The 22,657-nt window shown below is 39.4% G+C and overlaps 1 protein-coding gene across 3 annotated transcripts in view; it reads right to left on the bottom strand.

Annotated features, from left to right (window-relative positions):
• Positions 1–1,177: 1,177 nt before the first annotated feature.
• b3gnt2b (UDP-GlcNAc:betaGal beta-1,3-N-acetylglucosaminyltransferase 2b) overlaps positions 1,178–22,657 on the bottom strand; it is a 40,286-nt gene continuing 18,806 nt past the window's right edge. For all 3 annotated transcript variants that reach the window (XM_047352261.1, XM_047352260.1, XM_047352259.1), the window contains 2 exons: positions 12,754–12,904; positions 1,178–4,381 (listed from right to left, as the gene is read on the bottom strand). In XM_047352261.1, coding sequence (XP_047208217.1) covers positions 3,165–4,358 — 1,194 coding nt within the window. In that variant the 5' untranslated portion in view covers positions 4,359–4,381; positions 12,754–12,904 and the 3' untranslated portion in view covers positions 1,178–3,164. The remainder of the gene's footprint in view (positions 4,382–12,753; positions 12,905–22,657) is intronic.

Raw genomic sequence — 22,657 nt, 5'->3', positions numbered from 1 at the left:
CTGGTGGAGATGTCTTAGCAACAAGGCTAGTTACTGTTAGCAAATCAAGCTAATAGCATTGCATGTGTGAACGCATTCAAAAAGGAACAGGTTCACTCATAGAAGATGCACGTGCATTTACATTTGGGAAGATTCAACGTGACACAAAGGTGCTGATGAATCCATGTTGGGTTTTAACTGCCGAGGTTAAGGGAGAGAACTTTGGAAATCTGACTTCCTGTTTAATTATCCCAACATTAACCTTGGGATTTTTTCTTCAAACGTGCACTAAGACTTCCCAACCATTTTTCATTTAAAAATTCCATACTTTTCCAGACTCAACTTTTCAAAGGTTCGTTTTAAAATATAAACTATTGAAAGTTTATTATTAACTTATGGCAGATTTTTATACAGCGGGCAGTCTTTTAAATATGAATCCTGGAAAAACACAGGACTGGAAGGGGAGGAGACAAACAGGAAGAGGAGAACACAATGAAGAGAAGAACAGGAGGACAACAATGAAGCAAACGATAAGGGAAGGAGAGCACAGTGAGGGAAGGAACAATAAAAGGACACTAGCAAGGAAGAAAAGAAAAAGGAATACCACAAGGAAAAATGGAAGGATAGAAAAAAGACAGGGGAATGAAAAGCAAGAAGGGATGGAAAAAGGAAGGAAGATAGGAACCAAATATAGGTAGGACAAGGAGGCAAGGGAAGAAAGGCACAAGGAAAAAAAGGAAGGACAAAAGCAGAAATGGAGATGGAACAGATAAAAGAAAGTAAGGATAACAGAAAAGGGAGTGAGGAAAAGGAAAGATCGAGTATAAAAAGAAATGACAACATTTATGAAATGGGATAGGGAATAAAGTCTTAAAATACAAAATGATTTTCTATACTTTCCCCCGTACTCACCTTGACCTGGAAGCAGCTGATTTAATTCCAGTACTTTTTCAGACTGCATAGGAACCCTGTACTGACAAAATGGTTATGACTGGGTTTACTGTGACAACAAAATGGACAGTCTAACTCTAGCTGAGAGCCGTTTTAAAATGCCTCGGCAGTATGGCAGTTCTTGCCAAAGACTGTATTTAATGAAGTGTTATGAAAGGTTTGAGAACCAGGGTTATAAAGCACATGGAAAGAGGAACAGGACATTTCATAAGTTGGAAAATCTAAAAAAACAACACGTTTTCCTAGATTTTATTTTCACAATTTATTTTTAAATAACAGATCAGCATACAAAAAAATAGCTTTATCGAAAATTAAATAATTTGCCTAAAACATTTTCACACATACAGTACAAGCAAATATCGCAAAGATTTGGTTATAATATTGGACTCCTTGTGCTGTATTCTGGCTGTAATATTCAAAAACATGTTTACGAGACAGAATCATGAAACTGAAACATTTTAGTTTCCCAACATTAGCCTGGATAATCTGAGGCGTTTTTATTCGACCTCATCAGTCCCTGTGCAGGGGTACGACGCTGCCCTAGAATCACAGCATTGACACATCGTCCGCCTCAAAACATAACTGCCTAAATCATATTTGCCAAAATGTGACTTAGGCAGTTATGTTTGAGGCGAACGATGCGCTGAGAGCAACATTAAAGAGAGAAAAAAAAAGAAAAAAGTAAACAATTGAAAGTTTTTCCATGAAAGATAAAATTCCTTCAAAACGAAGACAATAATGGGGAAATGGGGAAAAAAAGAAATAAAAGCAAGATTTCAGACAGCAGAGCATGACATTTCTTTTTAAACCAGAGTGGAAAAAAGAAAACGGACTCTAGGGTTAAAACGGAGAAATATTTGTGAACATAAACACTAAGTAAACATTTCATAAGCCACCAACTGTATTCAGTGAGAGATTCTAGCAAATCATAGGTGAAAATCAAATGTGGTTTTAAAAGCATTACCTAAATGTTTCTGAGGTAAGAATTAAGTGACTGTTGATTCTTTAGCTCATCTTAGTGTTTGTTTTAATATTTTAAAGGTAGATAGAGACAGAGATTGCTTTGGATTACTGTTTGGAGTTTAAGAAGCCACAGAGTTAAGTTATAATACGATGGTTAAAACAGACGTTCTACACTAGAGAGGGATCAGTTTGCATATAAAGCATTGATAAGCCTGAGTTTACTACCCTGACCAGCAGGGGGAGCCTGTTTAACGGAGATGGAAACATAAGCAGCTTGGGTGTAACTTTTTGTCCTAAATTTGGCTATGAAGCTCTCTAACACAGCGCAGCAAAGCAGCATTTTCTTACAGACGCTCGGTGGGAGGTTTTATCACTGAATATCGACTTGTGATAAATAAAAACAGCATCACCTAGCTGGGTTTATGGGAGCTGGTTTTACCGACCTGCTGAGCCGAGCAGAGCCAGGTCCACATTCATTATGGCCCCTTAGGGCAAAGTGTACGGTGTGCTCTGCGTTACATCCCATTTTATCCAAAGCTTTTTGCTGAGACCAAGTCTGTTGTAACAATACACCCACAGCAACAAATAAAAGCAGAGCATCTGTCTATTACAGACACCTAGGATTTCTGTAAGTCTACTCTTTATTAATAGACAAAGTCATACTAATAAAAAACAAGTCTTAATGAGGCCAAACTGGTTCAGACGGGCAAGGAGTGTCACTTGAATACTTCAGGGAGTTCAGGAATAGCAGCACAGTTTAAGCCTCCAGCAGAAATCACCACAAAGTGTTCACCAGGAACGTCTTTTACAGAGAAATGGACAATTTCATGCTTTTACCAACACCTTTAGAAACATTGCTACTGTAAAGACGCTCCCATTACAGACTGAGACCACATGAGTCCCAGGTGGACACTTTAGGTGTTTTACCTATACATTAATACAGCATTGAGACCCTCCATCGGGGAGGTGACACACAGTGTTCAAGCCTGTATAAATAGTTGTGATATAAATATCTGTACTCTAATAAAGACATTCACTTTGAGGAAGCCCAGCCAACCAATGGGACAGCAGAATTAGCTCAAGGAAGTCAAAATAATAAGCTGAAACAGAAATGTGATTTTCCCTCCAGACCAAGCTGTCTCCTCGAGAGGTCAACTACATATAGTTTGAACTTAAAGCTGCCAACTTTTCAGATATGACCCTGTTAAAGATAAAACGTGTCACTTTGGCTTTTGGGCTCAAACCAAGGCTGGGTCCCATCAGACCGATCACTAGCAGGACAAGTCAGGTCTGTTGAGCCAGGACCATATCTGGATCATCTCCTGCGGGGTCCTCGGGTGAACCAGCATTAAGCTCTTGTATGCGCAGGGGTTCGACCGATATTTCTCCTCTATGTTAAAGGTCCTGAAACCTTTGTGCTTTTCTGGAGCTAGGCCCAGCTTACGGAGACACATCCCGGTGTAGACGTCATCAATGGGATAAAGTGCTACATGCTGCGAGATGTTGTGCAGACGAGCAGCAATGTCTCCAGAGTAAAGGTAGCCCCCTCCTCCTGCGTAAGGAGGGTACGTCCCAGCATACATGCTCTCTGGGATGAAGTATTTGACCTTCTTGTCTCTGTGCGGCCCAGCGTTTGTGATAACGTCACCCACAAACAGGTCCCTGGCTTTGGGCCCCGATAAGCCCTTGAGGAAGTCCAGGATGCGGTACGTGTTGACAAAGACATCGTCATCCCCCTTGAAGATGTAGCGAGCGCCAGAACAACGAGTTTGAATCCATTCTAAGAACAACAGTTCTTTGACAGTCAAGTTAAAGAAGGAGTCCCTAAAATCCCACTGCACAACGTCCTTATGGCGGCGGCTCTCGTGCTGCACCATCTCAGACAGATCTGGATGGTAGTCCACAGCTGTAGCGTTTCCCAGAAGAAAAACGGTGACCACCGTCATGTTGGCTACTACACCCGCTGATCCCCAGGACTGACGGATGGCCTGGCGTCGGTCAAAATGCGGCACAAGAGATTTCACTGCGAGGAGCAGGAATGGGGCGGGCTCCTTGCAGATTTCCGGCTGGTCTATCAGGATGGGGTAGGACCGGCAGCGCATGTAGAGCAGGAAGTCCTTGAAGCGATTTGGTAAAGAGTTGTAGTCCTTAACCTGAGTAGTAACCCTGTGATTGGGCTGACAGGGGTCAGAGGGAAAACTGGTGTCATTGAGCCAGTCGGGCAACTCTAGGCTGCTAGAGTTCACCATGATGATTGGATTGTGCTGAAGGTCCATAATCTGCTGCTGGCGGTTCCAGAAGGGGGAACTGGGGGCTAGCTTGGTCCAAAAAGGTTTGGTGGGGATGTGGGGCTTCTGACGTCCATTTTTGTCTGTGCTGCTGTTACGGGTGAGGAGGATGAAGATGAAGAGGTTGACCATCATCAGCGTCACCATAAGCTTTAGGTTCCAACGCAGCAGCGCCATGACAATCCAACACTGAACACCACCTGCAGAGACATCACGAAAATCACTGATTGTAAACCTTTTAAACAATGACTATAATCTATCTTCAATGGACATGGAGGGAAAAAAAGTCAAAAGTACAAATTATGTTAAAATCCTTAAGACAAACTGCAGAAACATATTGGTCGCATTTTCATAATTCTCATTTTCTCTCCCCTCCTCATTTACAACTAAAGGACAAGACAACTTCATCTCATTTCATCCCCACCCCAAACTAAAACCATTTAGCGTTTTAATGGCTGCATATTTAATTCACAGTGTACATTTTATAAAAGGGGTTGCCTGATGGTGCAGCTGTTAGCACTGTTGTATTGCAGCAAGAAAGTCTTGGGTAGAGCTGCACTTCCTACAGTACACCACAAATGCTTTGTTTTCACAACAGTGCAGACAATATGCATATCGCAAGAAACTGCAACAATTGGTAGATAATTATAGATTGGTATATAATTTAAAATCCAGGCTTTTCATGCCTGGAATATATTTGGTGACACTAGTTGTTCATTGCAGCATAAGCAGTTTCAGAAGATAAGAGGTGGTAAAGTCATTAAAAAACTCCAACTAAGTTGTTTTAGTCAGAAGCAGCTTTTTCCATAAGACCTTGATGACATGGAAGAACATTTATTGTTTTTAATAGTCTGTGGTCAGACGGCTCATCTGGAACCTGTTTGCTATGAACGTACAGCAGAAAAACAGCGACACATTATTCACGTCATTACTCCAACATTCACCAATATTATTGCACACAGCATGTTTTCCTAATATTGGCTGGGGTTTTCTTGTGTGATGCAGAACGTTTTGTATGTTCACCCTTTTCATGCGTGGATTCAACTTCCTCCTTCAGACTAAGACCAAGCAGGTTTTTTTTTTTTTAGGCCTCCCCAGATTATCGTCAGGTGTGTGTATCTACACGTTTGTTGTGTGTTTCTTTGTTGGCCCTGTGAGGGACTGGTGATGCATCAGGGTGTACCCTGCCTCTCCCTAACTGAACCTAGGAGATAAGGACCAGGCCAGCCTAATGAAGTTCAGAGCAGTTGCTGGGCAGAAATATGCAGTAAGCTACCGATGTCACTTTATCACAGTTTGTGGCTCAGTGCTCCACTCTTCAAAGGCAGTTTTTAAAGCAATTATCCTGCTTATGGTTGGCATCCGTTTTTCCTCCTAAAAAGCTAGTTTACATTAGTAGTAGTATACATTTTTTTATCCTTACTTTGGAGAAGAAGCAAGTCCGTTTATTTCTAACTCTTTATTACAACCCCAACAGCTAAGTATCCATCGTGATTTCTACCCTGCTCTTCTTTTCACCTGTCTGACCTTGCCTCTCACAACTTGTAGACCAGTGCTTACCTCACAATCACTCGGAAAGATCCTCCCTTATTTAAAGAAACACCCGTTCTTGTCAGCAAACCAGGGGATACGTCTGAGTGAAAAAAACTGCTTCCAAGCTAGTTGTTATGTGTCGGTCAACCGATGAGGTGAACAGACTTGCCCTGTCGCACATCGTCTCCATTTAAACGCTCATTGGTTGATTGTGATGTTATTAAAACCCTGGTTAATTTTTTGATTCTCTCAAACAAATCTCATATATTTCTCCATAACTCCTTTCAAACTATGTTGGCTTGTTTTTAAACTCTGCTACGGAAGTTCATTTGAGGAAGTGATCTTACGGTATTTTCTACAGTAAACACTGTGGCTCTTCAGTTTGGTAATCAGTTAACACAGAAACTGGTATTAGTTTCTGTCTCAAACAGACTATAGAGGGGTAGTGTAAGCCAGCACAGGTAAACCTGTTTTTCTAAACTACAAGTTAATTAATAAAATCTCTTTATTTAGCTCTAATTGCTGCATTATCCCCCCTGATCAGCTGGCTCACAAAGTTGTGTTTATACATTTCCAACCTTCCAGAAAGAAAGTGTTTGTTCCCGCACGATTGTAAGCAATCCTCTGTGTGGCAGCAGATGAGATAAAGTAAACAGTCATGCATACATGCACAGACCGCAGGCTGGAAAAACAGCCCAAAGCAGAACAAAAACCATTCAGTTTTCTAGTCTAGTTGGTCATCTTAAAAATAAACCAACAGCACGTCATTGAGGAAGAATAGTCTGTCATGATGATCGTGCAATAAAAGTAGTTCCTGGGAAACAGCAGCAGGATGTTTTGATCTGCCTTTTGTTTGCTGCTGAAGACAAAAAAAATATGTCTTCATAAAACAGCAAAAACATTTCATGGAAGCAAAATATAAAACAAGCAGCAGAGTTGGGTAGGATGTCTCAGTCAAGCAAGACAAAACGCGAGGAAAACATGCGAGCTGAAAAAAAACTAACAATACAGCCATTCAGGTGGTTTGACCGCCTCAGATTCCTGGACTGGCACGGTCATGAAGCCTATTCATCGTCTAACAAATCAGGTGAAACTTACAGTAAACAGAATGAATACATCTATATTTGTACGTTACTAGAGCCTGAAAACTAAATTTGTATTGTACTGGGGACAGGCCATTAAAATAAACCCCTGCAGGTTGGGTTGGTACTAGGGATGCAAACAAATAATTGATTTACGATTAATTGTCGATTAATGGTTTATTAGATTAAAATTTGTACCATCCGATTAACTGATTACATCGGCTTGGACAGACATAATCTCAGTGTTGTAGTGTGGTTGCCACCAGAAGAGGGCGCTGGTCACCCTTAAGCTGAGCCAGTTGATATTTGTATAGCAGGCTCTCTAATGGCGGAGGCATCACAGAACAGCAGCAATGAGACGGTCCAAACGAAGTCCAGTGTGGGATTATTTTACTCTGGTTAATAATGACAACGATGCAAAATGCATTTTGTGCGGTTCGGTTTTGAAATATAAACACTCCACAAGCTCCTTAAATTACTACCTTAATAGTGCTCATTCAGCTGTGGAACATGGCGGAGGGGCTTCAACTTCTCAACGATAAATTACAGATGCGCTCCAAAGGCAAGTATGTGACGACAGAAAAGCAGAGGACATCACGCAAAAAATCTGTAACATGATAGAGAAAGACCTGATGCCAATAAGCATGGTTGATGGTAAGGGCTTTCGTGACTTAATGCACATAATGGAGCCAAGCTTTAACATTCCTTCGAGAGCAACCATAACCACCCGTTTGGAGGCGCGCTACAACAAGAAGGCAGCTGAATTGAAGGTTCAGCTAAGAGCACAAAGCGTGTTCTCACCAACAACTGTTGGACTGCACTGACAACAGAGAACCACATCACAGTAACTGTTCACATCATTGACTCAGATTGGAAAGTAAAGTCTGCGGTCCTCCTCACAAACAGCGACATAAAGCTGACAATTTAGCAAACAGGCTAAATCAAGCAGTGGAGTCGTGGGGGCTCAAAGGTCATGTTGTAGCCTGCGTCCACAATGCACAAAACATCGTCTCCGCAAACAACCCCACCAGAGTAGGTAGGAGTTCAGATCCATGCTTTGCACATACTTTGCATTTGGCTGTCAATGATGGATTCACCGCTACTGGTGTTAGCCGGATCATTGTGGCTGCCGGCAGACTGGTAAAACATTTCAACCACAACCCTCCCGCTACTAAAGCACTGGAATGGAAGCAAAAACAAATGCAGTTACCAGGTCATCGTGTAATTCAGTCCTGTAAAACCAGGTTGAACTCAGTTTGTGAGATGTTTCAAAGACTTCTGGAACAGAGATGGACCGTGTCTGCTATGCTATCGGACCGCTGTGTGCCAAAACCTTCAGACGCAAGGATGCTGGAGTTGAGAGACGAGTACTGGCCACTGATGGAGGAGGTGATACCTGTGCTGGAGGCACTTAAGTGTGCAACTACCATCATGTCTACTGAGAGTGAGGCGTCTGCATCCAACATATTCCCCATCACCTTCAGCCTCATCAACACGCAGCTCAAGGTGTTGGACAGAGACAGCAGCAAAGCAGCAGAATTCAAATCTAAAGTGAAGTCCTCACTTGGTGGAAGGTTCAAGGTAGACGTTATAATAATTTATGTGATAAATTTGAGTTAAAAAAAGCTTGCTGATCTGTTACCCATAATGCTATTTGTAATTATTGTTGAGTTAGTTGTAATTAAAATCAATGTTTAGACACATTTCTACAGTCACGGAGTAAAGATGTACTGAAGTGTAGTTCCAGTGTGAAACTTAAATACATACAAATGTGATGCTAGCTTAATGGTAATCATAATAAATATTTGATTTGTTTGTTGAAAACAGATTGAAGGTTGAAATCATATCAACACCACCAATGCTGCAACAATGCTAGACCCTCGGCACAAGCGCCTGGCCTTCCTTTCCCCTCCATGGAAGATTTCTGCTAATTCTAACCTGCTTGAAGTGGATCTAGCAGAACATGTGAGGTCCAAGTCAGAAGACATAACAACCCCACAGGAGGAGGCCAGAGGTATGACTGTTCAGGACGGTGCAGTTCAGGGACGCACTTCTGCAATGGTATTACTCTTGGTGAAAACTATTCCACCTCCCACAATGATGACGCAGAGAAAGAAGTAGACTGCTATCTGAAAGATCCTCAGCCACCTCTTGATTCCAGTCCCACAGAGTGGTGGAAGGTCAAAGAGAGAAGGTCTCCAAGGCTGGCAGCCTGGGCACGACGATACTTGTGCATACCAGGAACATCAGTCTCATCTGAACGTGTATTCTCTGCAGCTGTTCTCACTGTAAACTCACACCAGAACATGTTAACATACTGCTTTAAAAAGAAAAATACTTGGGTCTAGCTTTATTTCTACCTCATTCAAAGCACACAGAGAGATGTTTGTTTTCAGCTCAGGAAGCCTGGAAGTGCTCTTGCATCGTGTTCAGTTGCCAGTTTGAGCTAAATCTTAGTTTTATATTTCTATTCAGTAACCTAATAGTTTCCTGTTTTGGCTTATAATATGAGGGAAAACCACAATTGTGTGTATTCAGTCAGTATTTAATAAAGCTGGCTCAATAAATTGTTAAAATATGATGTGCTTCTTTGTTTAAAGTCGGCATAATAAAATGCCTTCCATGGAATGGAAATACCCTTGATACAAGAGAAAACTGGGTTTTAAGAAAATGGCCACTTATCAATTAATCGTTAGTCAATCGATAAGATCAATCAACTTTAGATTAATTCATTAATCGATAATTTGCATCGCTAGTTGGTACAGAAAATTAGAAATGATAGAAAGCATGAAGTATTTTCTCAGAAGCTAAGCTAATAAGCCAGCGGACGATCGGTCAAAGCAGATGGCTGATCCTGTAACTTTTAAACAACATTATTTAAAAAAGGGCACAGGAATGCTAGCAGCTCTATCAACAGGGACATGGTTTTTATTAAATGCTATTATGGGCATGACAACAGGACATTCTATATATTTAAGACTTAAATCAAGAATGTCAATATTTATTTCAATATCAGAGAATAAAGAAGAGAAAAAAGGCAGATGCATAGATTGAAGTCTGACATGAAAATGGTTAAGTGAATCATCTTCAGTAGTGCTGTCTGAGTTCTTCCTTCTTCTGTATCATGTTGCCCTCTGCCTCCTAGCAACAACTGCACTGGTTTCCCCCTGTTTGTTCTGTCCATTCTCCTCTTCATGTCTCATTTAGCACAACTTTCAGCATGGCACCTGTCCCCTTCGTCTTCTGCTCTGCTGATGATTTCCATTTGAATATTATAACATAGGAAGCGTATGTACAATGCTTGTTAAGTCAGTATCAAATTACTAACAGGGACAAGCACAAGCAAGCTTCAGTCTAATCTCTCATTTTCTTGTTTTTTCCTCATGACAATTAAGTTTTCCTGTTGAGTGTATCCCACACAGACACTGGGACCTCAGGGAGATGAGTGGGAGAGAAGGCTGGCTTGTAAAAAACCCCCAAAGCTGGGTTAATAACACTAGAAGGTTGACATATAAACGACAAGCCCGCCTTAGCTGGAAGTCAGCTGAAAAATAGAAGCCTTTCCTCAAAAGAACAAATGTAATTTTAAACTTTACACATTCTCGTTAGGGTTTCTGCAATAATTACTGGTCAAATTGGTCCACATCATCCTAAATCACATCACAGAAAATTAAAACAATTGTTCCAGTGTTTCCTAAAGGTTAAAGGAAACCTTGTGTCACTGTTCTAGCAGTTAAAGCTCCCATTAAATTTCTCTTTACTCTTTAAAACAGCACATAGATTTAAACATGAAGCTCCTTAGTAAGGCATGGAAAGTTGGAACATTCCTCGTAACAAACATTTGACTTGCAGCTGTTCATCTCGGAAGCCTAAGGACGATTCTTATAACATCCTGAAAAGCCACCTGCAGTGTTTTTAATTTTGGCTGTGTAAGTTAGCTGTATAAAAAGGAGGCCCGCTGGGCTCAAAAAAGGTCACTTCAACACCATCTGTACACATGTAAAATTTATGTGCCAACATATTAGCTTGCCTGTACAACTTGCAACACTGTCACTGCACATCATCATCATTACAAAGGTCACTTATTTTATGACCAAAGTATTTCACAATAAGACATTGATAAAAACCCGGAACATTTAGATTCTGATCCTCTTTAGTTGGAAAGTCACAGCAACACCTGTGGATTAATCAAACTGTCACAACTAAAACCATAACTAACACAAACTCTAAGTAGCAGCTGGAGACCAGCACTGTAACGCAGCGTTTTTCAGGCCTGGTCCTCAAGGCACACTACCCTGCATGTTTTAGAGGATTCCCTGCTTTAACACGCCTGATTCAAATGACTACAGTTCAGCAAAACCCTGTTAATCAGCCATCAATCAGCCATCACACCTAATGTGTGCTGAAGCAGGGGAACATCTAAAACCTTTAAGGCCAAGGTTGAAAAACACTGCTGTAAGGTAACAGAATGACAGAACCACCAGCATACATTAAATGATTAACAAGAAGGTTAAACACCAGACAACCAGTCTCGCAATCATTTAGCATGACAGAAAGATCAGACAGATGATAATATCCCACCTTGTCAGGCTCCAATAGATCCAGTAAAGGTTTGATGTGATAGTTTGTAATCAAACGTGCAGTGACCCCTCAGCTTCACTATTTAACAACCAACTTCTTAAGGTAAACTCTGTCAAATGCTTTTGAAGGATCTAAACATTACATGAAAAGGGATGAGTTCTGTCTGATATTTACTTGCAATTTCCATCAAGGTACATATACACAGATCCTTATTGGGCTTACTTTAAAACCAAACTGATCACCAGTTTTATACTCTTCAAATCTTTCTAAAAAGATTGTGTTCAAACACTAGAAAAAATACTTTCCATGGCAACTGTTTTATCATTATGAATACTAGACTTCTTCCCAGTTTTTGCACTAAAGGAACTGATGAGATCATGTACAAGATCATTATTTTAAAGTCCTGTAAAACACATGGATCCGTCGATTATCACACTGCAGGTGCTCTGTTGATATTTGGTCAACATCACATGTTTTATTTAGAGCTGTCTCCTCAACAAAAAGACCTACTTCTTCAGGTCGAATATTCACACCATTGTTGTAGCCAGTTTTATCAACATTGAATCTTTCACTTTTAACATAATTACAAGTTTTTTCTGAAATGTTTGTTAGTTCTATGATCACTGATTATAAAGTGATGTTCACTTCTTTTTTTATAAGTTCACTTTATTTCCAGTTTGACCTCTCTGGACATGTTTTATGCCTCACCAAAACGTAAGCAAACGCATGAAAAGAAAGATTCACCTGGAAATATAATGTAAAAGAAAATTCATGTAATTATATTAGAATTATTCCAGGTCACTTAATTTGGATCACAGAAGTCACTGGACTGAAGGACCATCGGTGTATTTTAGTGTCAAATGAATAAAACCAAACCCACTCATTGAGTTTGTGTTTTGTGCCACACGCTAAGCCTTAGTAAGTCAAAGGAAATACTGTCTTGGTCATTCAGCATCCACTAGCTTTTACAGCACTAGCTTAAATGCCTGTTCACAAGGTAAGCTAAAGATCTGAAACTTCTCTGTTTTGAGCCGTGTTCAACATCCCACACTCACATGGTCTTCGGTCTAAGCCACATTATTCAAATCGATCTTAGCTTACCCTATAAAACCACCACCCTGCTTTTCTTATGCCACAGACAAAAGGTTCAGTGGGATGAGGATGGCTGTGGGGCACCAGGGAACAATGGTAGGTTGACTGTTTATCAATGAGTATTACTGAGCAAAGACATGAGCTTTGACTTGAGGTTATTATGGTTCCCTGTATCAGTAAATAATCATCTCCCAACATTAATGTTCCGGACTGAAATAAATGAACCTTTGGAAATGCCACTTAATTCCAAGAGACGTATTAACATACAGACTAAACGATCTTACCTGTGCAGGTGAGTGGGCCTCTACAGCTTGCGTTGTCTTGGCGTTTAGTCTCAGCTGTTTTACCCCATGCTTATCTCCGTCCTCTGGGAATAAGAGCCAATGGGGAACAAGGATTGGAAGACTGGGGAGGACGAGATGAGGTGGGATAAACCTAAAAAAACCCAAACAAAAGTGTTTCAGACAGTGGAATGAGTTAGAACTTATTCTTATTTTTGAAAACTGCCTTATTTTGCATTTATTTTATTCTTTTATGCATTTTAGATCAGTCTTCAGAATTAAAATAAGAGTTGATCAGAATTAGTATTTAGTGCTTCTATCATAAAACGCTACGTCAATGAATATAGTTTAGGTTTAACTTTAATGTAGAAAAGAGGCATAAACAGAACATTGAAGTTGCTGCATTTAAGGATACAGAATAAACAGCATCATACAGAGTAAAGGGCCTCAACCCGAAAGACAGCATGAAGTGCATAAGATTTAAAACATATGATTAAAAATTTGATGTTGAGTTCTGCACAAACAACCAAAACAAAACAAAACAATGCAGTTATTAAAATAAATATAGACAACTAAATAGCAAATCGTAATCATAACCCCCAAGTTTACGCAATGTGAATATACAGTATAGGAAAAATCTCTAAAAATGTAATTCAGACACAACGTTATCTGTACCTTTTAAGATGTGTAGATGTCATGATTATTCTACTTCATTCAGGAGACACAGTAATGATTCATAAACTTTAATATGCAGTCTGTTCCATTCCTCTGAACAGGTTAAATTAAACATTGTACACAATACTCACAATACTTGAAACCGGCCATTTGCCTAGCCCAGTGAGGAGAGTGCATTTATTGCCATTGATCATTTACACTTAACATAATCAGCTCTGCCTAGGATACTCCCTCTGGGTGGAGACACTGCTCTAATCTTCCATCTTAATTGTGGAAAATCAGATTCCTTGTGTGCAAGATTAAATCAACATACTGCGGAGGCTTGGGTGAGCCGCTCCATATGTGGATAAACATCCCGATTGCTTGCAGAAACAAGCAGGCAGCAGTAAGATGAAAGTCATCCAAATGCTACATTATTCGGAAAAGTAAGATCCATACAGATACCAACTCGTAATATAGTACAGGGTGTTACTGCTACCTCACTGGGGCTATTATATGGAAATTGTATTTTAAATAATGACAAATGTAGTGCATGGGAGTTTATTTTGGCCCGCCTGTTTTAGTTAGTACAGTGGTAGATTCTGAAAGCTACTTTGGATTTTGACCTGGAGATGCACACAGAAATCGGACAATCACCGTAAACGGCAATTTTAAGTTTGATGGGCCCTGACTGGTACCAGGCAAATGGAAGCCAAAAGAATTCCTCTTTTTCTGGTTATTGACAATATCTAAACATCATCCGTTTTTTGTTTTTTGAAGATTTCACATTCCTGTACAAAACTTTCTGATCCTACTTGGTTCCACAAAAAACAACCTAAAGTTCACACAATGATTTAATGGCTTGTAGAAGCTGCACTACCAGCAACAAATGTAGGTCAACAAAACAATCTACGATCTGATGGGTTTCTCATATCCAAGGAAGTCTGTACCATACTTTCTGTGAGGAACTCTGATATGTTCTTGGTGTGAATATTTCGATGCAACGTTTCATGTTAGCAGCAGTTAGTGTGTGTGTGTGTGTTTGCATTCACTAGAAAATGTTAATCTCATCTATTGTTTGAGATCTATTTAGAGTTTCCAGTTATCCTGGGAACCTGCCAACATTACAGCAATAAAGGTCTTTAAGACTAAGGTAAAGGAAACCAACGGAAGGTAAAGCAAACAGAAGCTCATACTGCTGAACGAGTGACAGCAGATAAGGCAGCCCTGAGGGAAGATCTCTACTCCTGAGGCCTGACCATGTCTTTGAAGTTCAAAGCCACAGGAGCCACACAATTTGGCAATTTCAACTACACTGAAAAGTTTAAGAAATTATTGACCATGGAGGCAAACAGATAAAACAGAGTCAACTAAGGTATTTTGGTTTAATATTCAACTAAATTTAAATTAACCTTGTGTTTCTCTCATGTATTTAGTGCCATCCTCTCTAGGTACCTAACAGCAGGGATAATTAGCTAGGTACACATTCAAATGTTTTGTAAATTTCTTTCAAGTGGTTAGCAAATCAGCAAAAAAAAAAAAAAAAAAGTAGAAGCACTCAGGACAAGCAGCTGATGTTTGGATTTTCATACGATTAGAAAGAAGCAGAAGCTGTGATGCAGGAAATCAGGAAAATTAGAAGAAAGAACAGTTGACTTTAAACATGAAGAAGCTTTATGTGAAGCTTTGATAAAAAAAACCAAAAGGAAAAAGGATTTATCCCTGTATTGGGAGAGGTTTTTTTCAAATCTTTCACACAGAAATTGCAAGGCTGTTTGTTACTGATCTACTTCCAAAATGACACACTGGACGCTAGAAGGATATCCTCAAATACTACGAGGGAAGGAAAAAAACATGTCACCAAAACATGCTAAAAAAACATTATCTGAAGTGTAGTGTATGAAAGTTGTGACTAATACAGAGGTACTTGGACCACTATTTGGGGGAGGGGGTTGACAGTAGAAGTGAGGACTAGTGACACGGTGCAAAGTCAAGAGCTCCATAAATAGCCTGAAGGCTACAAGTGAAGAGGGGGCAACTGCAATAGAGTCTGCCCAATGAATTTCTACATGACTAAGGGACTGCTTTTTCTAGTTGACTCTAGTAGACTTTTCCCCAAACAAATAGGACTTAATATTTTATTCACTTTATCTTTATATGTCAGGAAAGTAAAATAAAACACAGCAGCAGCTGTTTAGGATAGAAACTTATTTGACTACAGATTAAAAAAGAAGAAAAAAGTATCTCATTGACACACATCTTCAAAGCAAAATGATGTTCAAACCAGGTGAACAAGGAATTCGATCAAAACAACCAAAATTACAAAATGCTGAAGAAAGAAACATGCACTCACCAACAATAGTACTTCAATGCACATACCCCTAAAATAGACTGGAATTTCTCATTATCAACAAATAGTTGTGACTCTGACTCCCCACTCTGAAAGGTCACCTCTCCCTTTGCTGTGACTCATTGACTCACACGCAACATAATCTAAACCCTAAACCGTGTGATAGACCATGCATGTCAATGCGAGTCACCATATTACAAATATATCCGATTTAAATCTTATAATAGCCCAAACACAGCGTACGTCTGTATACTATTATAACTATAATTTCTTAATCAAGCACAGTCAGTCAAACAATCTTTTAACTGATGTTTAAAATAGATAAACACTTTTCAACCCAAAAAAAGCTCCTAAAAACAGATGGCTCTGTATTCTAGGGCGCAAGTTTGATTTTCTAAAACTTGGAAATAAAGTGCTTATAAACTCCAGCATTTCTTATAGCTCTCCATCAATTTCTCCGAACAAATTAGGGATGCCTGATATATCAGGATCAGTATAACCAGATGTTAGATCCCATAAGTGATACTGGGCCAGTATGAATAGCCTGTGTTTTTTTTTTTTTCCATCTTTTTACTGTCAGTGTAACTGTTTCAGGAGGGAGAGGCCATGTGGTGTTTGTTTGTTTGGGCATGTGACTGTGATAGTGATGCAGCGCAGGGTTGGGGGATGTTTTACTCAAGCAGAGAAGAGGAATGTCAGCAGTGGGGTCACTTTTTCATAGTGCCAAAAGGGTAAAGAAATAAATATTATATTCAGCCCAAATTTTCATATTGATTCATCCCTATGAAAAATTCAAGCATTTTCAGCTGATAAAGGCTCCACGTTTACCTACAGTGTTGTGTTTGCCTCCTTAAAGATTTCTTCTGATTTTGCTTTTATTGTTATACTTAAATGTTTTAGTTGAAACAAATTTTAATACTGGATAAACCTGAGCAAATATAAAAAGCACTTTGATGAGGAAATCAATGATTAAGGGTAAAATAAGCTTTCTAAAGTAATCCTGTCCTATGCAAAATGAGTATGAAAAGGTAACTGCCCTCTGAACCTAATAACCAGTTGTGCCACCTTTAAATGGAACAACATCAAACATTTGTGATAACATCCTATGAGTTTTATACGTCAGCAATGAGGATTTTTCGGCCATTCTCTGCCCTGTTGGAGGGTTTTCAAGTATCAAAGGTAACTGGATTTAAGTCCAGACTTTGGCTAGGCCACTTCAAAACCTCCTTGTTTTAATATTTATTTTCATTCAAACCTTGCATTGCTACTGTGCTTTGGGTCATTTTCCTCATCTATAACCAAAGTGTGATTGGGTTTATGGACCTGTACTGACAGCTAGATGTTCTCCAGCAGAATTATTCTGTAGAGAGTGAAATTCATAATTTCTATTAATGATGAAAACTGCTTTATACATTTACTCTGATTATCATTAACCAATGTTAATTATGTTCGCTGATCGAATACATTTCAGTGTGACGCAAAAGCCAAACAAAAAAAAAACAAAAAAATCTGTAAGGGGGCCAACACTGAAGTTGCTCGCAGCATGGCTGTCAATCAATAACCTTTAATTTCTAAATAATATTCAACACATGAAGACATTTTAAATATCCTCATAAAACTGATGGTTTTATAAACGAAAGAGCAAACTAACAACAAAAGCACTTGATTTGAATCAGAACAGATGTGTTAACAGGCCATATGTAAATCTGTTGCTAGTTTAGTCTGGCAGATTAAACGCTCCAGTGATTGTCCACTGTCGGGAAGACGAAGGAGTTTTTTTCAGCTGTGGAAACTGCATTGGATGATTATATTTTTGTGCAGATGCAGGTTTGTTGTATTGCTGTGTTTAGGTGCTACTGTTTTACAACAAATGTGACACACCGGCTCACTCAGGAGAAGTGGTTCACCACGGTCAATCGGTTTGAATCCAATATGCTCCCACGCTAAAGCTGTTGTGTTCGGCTTTGAAACCAATTCCACTTCTGGTATTTCCAATCTCGACTAGCGTTTCTCTGGGTTGCTACTCCTCACAGGACTTTCATGCTACACTCTGAGGTATGTAATGAGACCATGCGCCTGTTCAGTACCTGACGCAAGACTTCACTCCCACCTACACTAAAGAAATGAGAAGGGGAGGGGTGAGACGAGGCCGATGCACCCGAGTGAAAACGTTTGTCATCCAGCCTATTTAGTAGAAAGAAAGGGAGACACGAGGAAAACAAACATGTAAACGGAAAATATCGAGCTCATTTTAATTCATCATGCGATGAATTTAATCCATGCGATTAATTGTTTATTGCAACACGCCTAGTCGTGAGGCCTTTCTTTGAATAAACTGCAAACTGGAGCAAATCTAAGGATGAAGAAAAATCGAGACAGGGCTCAATGAAACCTGTTTCAGATCCCTAGGCAGTTTTATTTTCACCTGAATTTCCATTTTTCTAAACTCTGTGTTACATCTTCACCAGATTTTCTTCAAAATGATACACCAATAAGACGTTTCTTGGTTTATTTTCATGTTTTTCTGAAGCATGACCCACAGATTCAGATCAACCAGTGTCTGGTTTTTGTCCCGTCTTCACAGCCATGAGTGTTTTCCCCCCTTTCTCCTTCCACTCCTTCTTGGGCTCGTTCCAGACTCCACTCAATAAGAGCTTTAACAGCTGTAGCTTCCAGTCCATTTACTGTTGGACCAATATCTTTGTTGGAGCTTGTAAGATGATTGCAATTTGACATATGATGCAGCTCCCAACAGAAGGAATGACAATTATCCCTATTTATGCATCGTACCATCGTTCCATAACTTTTGCCTGAATTTTGCTGAACTCTAAAGAAAGCACATCAAAGTTAATGCTGGTTTCTGATCTGTTAACAGACCAGTTTTAATGCATTTATTAAACAGGAAAAAAATTCAGATTTGTTCTGTATTTAACCTGTCAGTCACCAATCAGAGCAGTGTAAAGACAGCTTTCCGATTCCAATCTCTGATTGATTGATGAATAACGGTTTATAAAAAGCTAATAAAGTAAATGTGTAAAATTTTAACAATAGCCAGATATTCAAAATTTACCAATTTATTTAGTTTCCTTTAAAGCCTAAGTTCAAGAGAACATTCGCTATTTAGTAAAGTGCATAAACATCTACCTCTGAATCATTTAAAAATAATTCTGGTTTTTAAAATAAAGCACCTCACATGCTTTACTTGAGTACACAGAGTAGCCCTGTTCTAAAAATAAAAGTGGTTTAGGTATAAAATGAATTGTTCCTCTAAATTTCATTACATGGCCTGCATCAGTACAACTGCGTCCAGTGACTCACCAGTGAGGTTCAGGACACTGCATTATTTTTGTTTTCTTGACAGCTACTGATATTTGGCTCTCTGCAGTGTTGGAACATCAGAATTCCTCCAAGATACAACCCGTATTTTTTTAATTGGCTCTAAGAAGCTACTGTGTTCTAAAAACATTTCAGGTAAACGTTTCCTTCATGTCTGCACCAAAAACAAACAACGGTGGTGTGAATGCAGTTCTTGTGGCAAGACTACCCATCTGCCATTGTGAACTATTATTGGCTAAGGTGACAATATACATCCTGAGGAACTGAGAACAGGAAGACAGTCTGAGGCAGACAGAGGGGAAGAGTGCAGACATAGAAACAATTGTGTCAAAACTATTTATTGCTGAGAGTCCATAGCCACTATTTTATTGCACTGAGATTCTAAATAAACTGGGCTGGCTTTAACAGTCTGTGAATCCAAGCCATAGTTTGAATAGCTTCATCAGCTGATAACATTCATAAAAATGTTATTCTGAAGCTGTAGATATTCACGCACTCTAAAAAACAGACTTTTTTGGTTTGTCGGCATGCAACCCCAAACACTGCAGCTACAGGTCCTTCTCAAAATATTAGCATATTGTGATAAAGTTAATTATTTTCCATAATGTCATGATGAAAATTTAACATTCATATATTTTAGATTCATTGCACACTAACTGAAATATTTCAGGTCTTTTATTGTCTTAATACGGATGATTTTGGCATACAGCTCATGAAAACCCAAAATTCCTATCTCACAAAATTAGCATATCATTAAAAGGGTCTCTAAACGAGCTATGAACCTAATCATCTGAATCAACGAGTTAACTCTAAACACCTGCAAAAGATTCCTGAGGCCTTTAAAATTCCCAGCCTGGTTCATCACTCAAAACCCCAATCATGGATAAGACTGCCGACCTGACTGCTGTCCAGAAGGCCACTATTGACACCCTCAAGCAAGTGGGTAAGACACAGAAAGACATTTCTGAACGAATAGGATGTTCCCAGAGTGCTGTATCAAGGCACCTCAGTGGGAAGTCTGTGGGAAGGAAAAAGTGTGGCAGAAAACGCTGCACAACAAGAAGAGGTGACCGGACCCTGAGGAAGATTGTGGAGAAGGGCCGATTCCAGACCTTGGGGGACCTGCGGAAGCAGTGGACTGAGTCTGGAGTAGAAACATCCAGAGCCACCGTGCACAGGCGTGTGCAGGAAATGGGCTACAGGTGCCGCATTCCCCAGTCCTGGGCTACAGAGAAGCAGCACTGGACTGTTGCTCAGTGGTCCAAAGTACTTCTTTCGGATGAAAGCAAATTCTGCATGTCATTCGGAAATCAAGGTGCCAGAGTCTGGAGGAAGACTGGGGAGAAGGAAATGCCAAAATGCCAGAAGTCCAGTGTCAAGTACCCACAGTCAGTGATGGTCTGGGGTGACGTATCAGCTGCTGGTGTTGGTCCACTGTGTTTTATCAAGGGCAGGGTCAATGCAGCTAGCTATCAGGAGATTTTGGAGCACTTCATGCTTCCATCTGCTGAAGAGCTTTATGGAGATGAAGATTTCATTTTTCAGCACGACCTGGCACCTGCTCACAGCGCCAAAACCACTGGTAAATGGTTTACTGACCATGGTATCACTGTGCTCAATTGGCCTGCCAACTCTCCTGACCTGAACCCCATAGAGAATCTGTGGGATATTGTGAAGAGAACGTTGAGAGACTCAAGACCCAACACTCTGGATGAGCTAAAGGCCGCTATCGAAGCATCCTGGGCCTCCATAAGACCTCAGCAGTGCCACAGGCTGATTGCCTCCATGCCACGCCACATTGAAGCAGTCATTTCTGCAAAAGGATTCCCGACCAAGTATTGAGTGCATAACTGTACATGATTATTTGAAGGTTGACGTTTTTTGTATTAAAAACACTTTTCTTTTATTGGTCGAATGAAATATGCTAATTTTATGAGATAGGAATTTTGGGTTTTCATGAGCTGTATGTCAAAATCATCCGTATTAAGACAATAAAAGACCTGAAATATTTCAGTTAGTGTGCAATGAATCTAAAATATATGACTGTTAAATTTTCATCATTACATTATGAAAAATAATGAACTTTATTACAATATGCTAATATTTTGAGAAGGACCTGTATATCAATTTCATTACAACCTCCACAACTAAAGTTGACTCCATTCTGCCTCTTGAATTTCCTTATAAAATCTTAATAAAAAAGAGATATAAAAATCCATTTTGGAATCATTTATCCACACAAGCTGCCTCTTTCACTGCATCTGCAGCAGAGAGCACAAACAGAGCTATATAACCCTCCAAAGATGTTTTTGCTTGCATGCCAACAATGAATTACAGGAACATCCCTACAGAGGGTAAAGAAAATTGCAGAAACTGTAGTTTACAGTACCCTAAACAATATAACACTCAAACCCTGCATGTTTTAGCCACGACAACACATATTATTATAACCATAGTCAGTTTTATGAAAACTGTTCTGTGGACAGTGTGTTTAAAATGTCTTTATAGTTCATGATTAATTAATATGCATGCTCTTAAGTTAATCCACTACAAGGTACATTTTCTTCCCCTCTCCCTGGTCTTAGAAGAATTAGCTATATAAAAGTGTCTGAAGGTGAGGTGCAATTAAATAATAAATAAAATACATTTGAACTTCTTTTATAGCTTTATCATCAGTGAATTGTGAAACAACCTGCTGAACTGACAATACTGAAGCCAAGCCATGTTTTAAAATTTAAACCAATAGATATTCGTTTCCTGAACACACACCACCAGCGTTACTGCATGCTAAGGAACACCTGGTTTCTTGTAAAAAACTATGGTTGTTTCCACTTAACTTAGACAAAGACTCAGCATGGCAGATTTTTATTGCTCCTCTGCAGACTGCAATTAAATTGCCTGGCACATGTAAACACATTACAAGTGGAGTGACAAGGACAACAAGGCTGTACGATATTTTGCATTATCTTTTAATGACAATCACTGATGATAAAGCAATATTTTTACTCTTCTACATGACCGCCATATTCCTTAGACTTTCTTTTGATGATAATTTGATGGTGATTTACTGATTATATTGATTAGCTTATGCAACTGCACCAATGAGTTGCAATCTTGTTCATCATTCATTAATCTGTCTGCCTGAACAGAGCAGAATGAAGGAAAAGAGAACTTCTTGAATGGTAATAATAACAAAACTTCCTTTGACATGTGTGCCAACCTTCCCGTTTAGAGCCCAAGCAGAAGTGTCATGGTTAGGATTAAAATAAGCTGAACTTTGCAACAAAATACTTATTCAGTTCCATACATGGTAAACTATTAACTGTTTTATTAGGCACTAACTAGCAGTCAAACGTCTAAGCAGCAGTTTGCATAAAGAGCAAAGAATAGATATGTGTTAATGAGAATGTGAATGTAGTACAGACCTAATGAGATTCCAATATAATTGGCAACACCCAGGAGTATAACCAAGACTCCCACATTTAAGATGGGTTGAAATTACTGACCTTAAAACTAGGAGAGAAATGATAAAACAATAAAGATATAAAAAAAAGGCAGCTTTCCCTT

The sequence above is a fragment of the Girardinichthys multiradiatus genome, chromosome 22 (genome assembly GCF_021462225.1).
Source record: "Girardinichthys multiradiatus isolate DD_20200921_A chromosome 22, DD_fGirMul_XY1, whole genome shotgun sequence".
Taxonomy (NCBI): domain Eukaryota; kingdom Metazoa; phylum Chordata; class Actinopteri; order Cyprinodontiformes; family Goodeidae; genus Girardinichthys; species Girardinichthys multiradiatus.
The sequence above is the reverse complement of the archived record's forward strand: the minus strand, read 5'-3'. Positions and strand labels throughout refer to the sequence as shown.